Source organism: Limulus polyphemus, unplaced genomic scaffold (genome assembly GCF_000517525.1).
Source record: "Limulus polyphemus unplaced genomic scaffold, Limulus_polyphemus-2.1.2 Scaffold642, whole genome shotgun sequence".
Taxonomy (NCBI): Eukaryota; Metazoa; Arthropoda; class Merostomata; order Xiphosura; family Limulidae; genus Limulus; species Limulus polyphemus.
The window spans coordinates 214,959-221,119 of NW_013666252.1; the positions used below are offsets into that span (position 1 = coordinate 214,959).

Consider the following 6,161-nt stretch of genomic DNA (forward strand, 5'->3'; position numbering starts at 1 on the left):
GACAGGAAATAAACCATTGCCCGACAAACTGCACAGATTTCCAGAAAAATGAGATGGAAAGTACTCGACAATACCCCCCCCCCTATCCCAGCCTGACAGGGCAGCATCTGTAAAAAGATGCACTATGTTGTGCCTGTCCAGCCACCAGCAAGCACCTCCAAGGAAGCCCAAGTCCACAAAAGAGATAGAACCTCTCATGCAGGTAGAATAGGTGAGGATTAAAACCTTCCAAATCAGTACTCCATGGAATGTAATAAGGCTGGATCCAACTGAAACAGGAATTAAAGAATACCCCAAGATGAATGAGGTATTGAGTTAGAGTGAGAATGGACTTCTCCACCTCCACCACCCAACCCACCAGAGCAGCTTCCCTTAGTAGGAACTGCGTGTTGATGGAAGAAGCTGAAAGCAAAGGAGCCAGCCATCCATGTAGTGATCGAAACAAAGCCGTGTGAATGAAGAAGTCAGGCAAAGGCCTTGACCACCCGACAAAAAATGCAGGGAGCCAAGGCCAACCCAAATGGGACAGCCTGGAAATGATATATAAATTCCATGTGGATAAAGCAAAGATAACAACGAGATGCTGGGGAAATGAAAGTAAGCACCTGACATGTCAATCTTTGTCATCCAAAGACTGGGAGTAAAAGCTCCATCCAAGATAGAAAAGACTCCATTGTGAACTGAGGAACTTCCATACAGTGATTACGATGGGAGAGATCTATAACAGGACACCAATAACCAGTATTCTTAGAGACCACAAAAAGATGGGAAAAGAAAACTGGAACAGTAGAAACTACTGGTTCTATAGCATCCTTCAGGAGAAGATTCTGAACTGCTGTGGAAAGAGGATCCTAAGAAGGGGGCAAGGAATAGAAAAAGGAGATAGGGGAAGAGATGAAAAAAAGGAAGGGGGTCTTTTTTGATAAGACTCGAAAAACACATAAGTCGGTGGTAAACGACTCCCAACTATCCATAAAAGAAGAAGCAGTCTGGCCCTTAATGAACCTGATCCCACAGGACAGTCACCAGTACCATTATCAGCTTGTGGGTCAGTGGTGAACAACAGTATGCCATGAAGGAGCAACCAATGAGAAATGAACAATAGAGAGGAAGGAGTTGGGTGGGATACAGGGACAGAAGCTGGGGAAGGTTGTGACAAACGAGGAGAGGGAAGTATGTAAACGGGCAGATTCCACTCTCAACTCAAATATGTCAGGAAGACCCCCAAAAACAGTTTGCTGTAAAAAGGAAGCTATGCATAAATCATGCAAAAATTTAGGGGGGAGATGCACATGAATTAAAAGAGTGTCCATACCTAAAAGGTCCCAACAAGAAAGAAGTTATGTCTGGAGGGATAGAGCAGAAGAGGATAAGTGTGCCAATGTGGATGGTAGAAGGAAATGGACAGTTGATGATAAACCCCTCAGGGAAACAATGTAAAGCCTCAGATAAACACTGTATGAAAGAAATGTAATGAAGGAGAGATGTTAAGGTCAAACAAAGGCAGAAAAAACTGTGCTTGTGAAAAATGCACAGAGGTATCAGGGTCCAAACCCCATATGAAGAGGAGCAAATCCAATTGTTGCAGATCCAGAAAAGGATATTCCGAATGATGGTATGTCAAAGCATAAGCCTCAGCCGCACATGAGAAACGTGGCATGCTGAACCCCGAATGCAACTGCTGGACAAAACTCTCAGCATAGACCCTGATATCAGATGAAGAAGGAAAGACAAAATAATCAGCTGTGCATATATATAGAGGGCAATACAAATTAAGGAATGCTATTTTGTGCTAAATCAAGAAGTCAAGGTTGGGTTCTATTGCACAGAGAGAGTCAGCTGTGCAAGGAGGGTGTGTCACACTCCTATTGGTGAAGAATTGTCACATGCTTATATGCATCTATATCACGTGGAGGAAGGTAGAAGCACAGTGGCGAGTAAAAATTTGTGCATATAAAGGGCAGTACAAAACGAGGAAAGCTATTTTGTGAGAGGAGTTATCACAGGGTTCATACACTTTCTTACATGTGAAATTCCATGACTTTCCATGACCTTTCAAGCCAGAATTCCATGATTTTTGAACAAAGTTTTACATGGTAGACCAAAAAATTTGATCCCGAAGCAAAGTGTATATACTGCACCATCTCTTCTTTTGCATCCCCCCATTAACAACAACAAAATATTTACATTATGCATTCTTTGTGGCATTTAGCTGATCAGTTTGTTTCTGAATGAGTTCTTCTTGAGACATCTTTGCTGTAAGTCAGTAGCTGTTTGAAGTTGATTCAGCTTCTTCTGCAAACTTGTCTGCAATGCAGTCTTAATTTACGAATTCTTGACTCTCTTAAGGTAGCCAAATGCCTCGTCATCTAATTAGTGACGCGAATGAATGGATTAACGAGATTCCCACTGTCCCTATCTACTATCTAGCGAAACCACAGCCAAGGGAACGAGCTAGGAAAAATCAGTCAAAAACATGTCAAACTGTCAGTTGATTTAGCTTCCTCTGCAAACTTATCCACTGTGTCTTACTTTACGAATTCTTGATGACATTCGGCTGTTCATCCATTTGTTTCTGAATCACTTCTCACTGGGACATCTTCTCCTTTGCTCTACGTGGAGGCTGTTTGATTTGGATATACAAGTTAATCTGCCAGTTGACTCGGCTTCCTCTGCAAACTTGTCTGCTGATTCTTGAAGACTTTTGATATCTGCTTGCAGTCTAGACTTCTTAGCTTTCAGTTCATCTATTTCATCAAGCAGTCCTTTTCTTTTTCTTTCCTTCTTTTCCTTTTCACGTTTCTGCTCATCAAGATACATATGGTATTTTTGTCTACCTGCTGAAGCGGCTAACATGAACGAGTTGTCGATAATAATGTTCTGAATTCCTCCTACGTATTTCATATGATCATATATAGCGCTCAAAGATATTAGCGAGTGCCCTAGAAGATTGTCCTCTTCAACTTTGTTGTTGACGGAGAATCCTCTTTCAATAGAGGCTTGTCCATGGGACAAGACAAGCAACATGCGGACCACCTTTAATAAAGATGAATAGTGAGACTCAGACAGAAATGTGCACATCAGTCCAGTCTGTCTTTCTTCGGATCAAATTCTCTCATCTCTGCACTTCTTGATGTCTCATCACATGCTTCTGAGTATTCTCTTAGGATGTCATCACATGAATCCTCAAGTCTGTTTGCATCACTAAGGGAACTAAGCATCCTTTTCAGCTTTGCAGTAGAGTTTTCTTTGTCTTTTGCCATGCTCTTTGGATTTAAGCATTCCATATTTCTCACAAGTGCATACTTAAGCGGACATCTGTCAATGAGCTTGCGGGTCATTGCAGCAAGAAACTGTTTTGCTTGGACGCGAAATTCCAGAATCCTTCGCTCACTGATGATGTTTTTTGCTTTAAGATCCTTTAGCTTTTTCTCAGTGTAGAATCCAATATAGACCTTGGTCAAAGGCAGCTGAATGGCCTCACTGCTAATATCTACCTGCATTATCTTGTAAGGAGAAGTAAGGGTACTCCTGTCAAGTTTTAAGAATCGCTGCATAAGGGAAGCAAGCATTCTGGTTACTTCTTCGGCTAAGAAGGGCAACATTGGCGCATCAGTTTGGTAGTCTGTTAGAAAGGGATTGACCAACTTTGCCACCGATATGAAAAAGCTCAGTCTTGCTGGAAAATCAGCCATCTTGGTACACTTCTGAACAGTTTCAAACGACTTGTTCTTTGGGTGAGAGATTTTCTTCTCTTCAACTGCCTTAACATACATACATACATTCTCCCAGATGTTGATCACTCTCTCTGCAACAGGAAGATCTTCCAGCCATCAAGTCTTGCAAAATTTGAGTGGCATGGTATGATCTCCAGTTATCTTCTCATAATCCTCTCTTCTGGCTGGGGCATCAGCAAACAAATAATACATCCTTTGGGCTCCATATAGTTAATGGTACTTTTCTAACAGGTGCCAAGGCTGCTGAGTGGGAGGTGGAGAGCTTCCTATCCACGAGCCTATGTTGAATACGGAACGGTTCACTTCTGATTTGTATTCTCTTGACAAATCATCATACATTTTCCAATTTACATTCGGACCATCCATACTAATTTGCAATAATTTTTCCAACCCTACTCTGTGAAGAACTTTATTCAGTTCTTCCTTGAGGTGAGCAGCTGTACCATGTCCTATGAAGACTGATGTCAAGTAGCGAGTGCAAACTTCATTATGCTGCCACATTCTTATGAGGAAGTCCATTTGCTTTTCTGCAGTTTCTGATTGATACTTTCATCAAATAGGATGGCATAATGGGAGGATTTCTTTATGTTGTCATACACAAGATCTTGCACATATGGCCCCAAACCAAACACAGTCATGTATCTGCATTTTGTCTCTGACAATTGGAACCCTTTTGCATTCGCTGAATCTGGGAACATTCTTTGAAAGAGGTCGCTATTGTGCTGACATGAATGAAATAATAAATGGTCCTCAACCACTTTCAGGCACCAGAGTATTTCTGCTTACAATGTATCCTCTCTGGCAGCAACAGGAATGGGATATGTCACTTTGGAGGTTGATGAAGCACAAGTACTCGGCATTGCATCTGCAGACTGAGTGGTAGAAACTGATGGACATTCTCCTTTTGGCTTGAAGAAGCTCTTTATTGTGAGAGTAGATGAGCCTTGAGGAAAAAAAAGAACATAAATCAAAGTGGTAAATTTAACAATATGAAACTATAAAAAATAATAATATTCATCATAAAATTGTCAATAACTTTGCTGAAATAATAATCCAAGTTATCCCTCTTTCATTATAAATTTATTAAATTAATTTCAATTTTTTTTTCTTTGAGACTTTGTGACCCGGACACAAATCGGCTTGCGAACCCCCAGCAAGGTAGCATTTGGACAATTCCAATCACCGCCAAAAAATTTGAAATGGATAGGTCAGTGGAGTGTTCTGCCTGTCACTTTCTATTTTCGTAACATATTTTTACATGATACAGAATGCTCTTGTTGTACAAAAACAAGTCAAGTTGGACATCAAACTGAGTCCGACTGAGAGTGAGATTTTAACTTGCAGTTTTCGTTTTACTCCTTTTCCCTTCTACATAATTTTGCTGTGTTTTTAAGCGAGATAAATTGTACACAATACCTCTGAAATTGTGAAATTTTGTTGAAAATTTGTCAACAAATTACTGAAATAATTACTTCTGATTTTCCAAAACTCCGAATTCAATCGTCTCATGGGTGCCGCCATCTTGGATAGTTACGGAGATCTCGTGCTAACGAGTTGGTTTACCTTACGGAATTATGATTTAAAACCTTGATTTTACTACCAAATCTTTCAATTTAGAGGAAACATGTTTGCTTGGATACCAAAAGATGAGCAATGCAATATTTCCAAAAGAAATGTAAACTTACCGCGTTGTTTGACTAGCTTTGTCTTGTGTTTTTCACTCTTCACGTGGCTCTTGACGGCTGCTTCGTCCATGTTGCCGAGACTGAAATTGCACATGCAAACAGCACATTTTGCGGTCGACGGATTTGAGCTTACTTTCATAATCCACTCACGATAAACAGGGTGCTCTAACCAAGCATCATTGAAATGACAGTTCCCTGGCATTTTGATTTTCACTTTCAAAAACTGTAGCAGTCAAAAGTCACAAAAATATTGCGAAAGAATCTCTGTTAAATACCAAGTTGGATGTGAAAATAAAACAGCAGCGCGAGACAACATGTAACGTAACAACACATGTCCACGATCGACGACACGTACGTATACGTGTATAGCCAGATAGCGCTAGCGTATGTGCCGGCCAAATTGGGATTTTCGAACTATCGGTAAATCAAGAGTTTGTAAATTATTTTATTTGTATTGAAATTATTGAAGCGGGTCAGAAAAAAAAATACATATAACATTTTCTGTTTATATCAAAAGTAAAAATTATAATTCTCTTTCTAAAGGGATTTTTATCGTTTCCACAGGATTCAAAATAGTATATCTGGCAACAATATGACATCGCGCCTGTGGCCTGCATGTGCATGCAATTGCCATGTGCACATTGGCAATACACACAGCACACACACACACACACACACACACAATGCATATGCACCCAAATGCATGCAGAGATCGAGACAGCAGCGCACACAACCACTG

The 6,161-nt window shown here is 40.4% G+C and overlaps 3 protein-coding genes across 5 annotated transcripts in view; all 3 read right to left on the reverse strand.

Moving 5' to 3' along the window:
• LOC106459643 (F-box-like/WD repeat-containing protein TBL1XR1) overlaps nucleotides 1-6,161 on the reverse strand; it is a 71,626-nt gene that overhangs the window by 6,465 nt on the left and 59,000 nt on the right. The gene's annotated exons all lie outside the window — the stretch shown is intronic.
• Nucleotides 2,743-6,161, reverse strand: part of LOC111085825 — an 8,636-nt gene continuing 5,217 nt past the window's right edge. The window contains exon 2 of the mRNA XM_022386175.1: nucleotides 2,743-3,901. Coding sequence (XP_022241883.1) covers nucleotides 3,081-3,776 — 696 coding nt within the window. The 5' untranslated portion in view covers nucleotides 3,777-3,901 and the 3' untranslated portion in view covers nucleotides 2,743-3,080. The remainder of the gene's footprint in view (nucleotides 3,902-6,161) is intronic.
• On the reverse strand, nucleotides 4,026-5,876 carry LOC111085826. The gene is made up of 2 exons (XM_022386176.1): nucleotides 5,423-5,876; nucleotides 4,026-4,680 (listed from the first exon to the last, which is right to left on the reverse strand). Exons 1-2 carry the CDS (start codon nucleotides 5,622-5,624, stop codon nucleotides 4,520-4,522), a joined length of 363 nt encoding a protein of 120 aa, XP_022241884.1. The 5' UTR covers nucleotides 5,625-5,876; the 3' UTR covers nucleotides 4,026-4,519.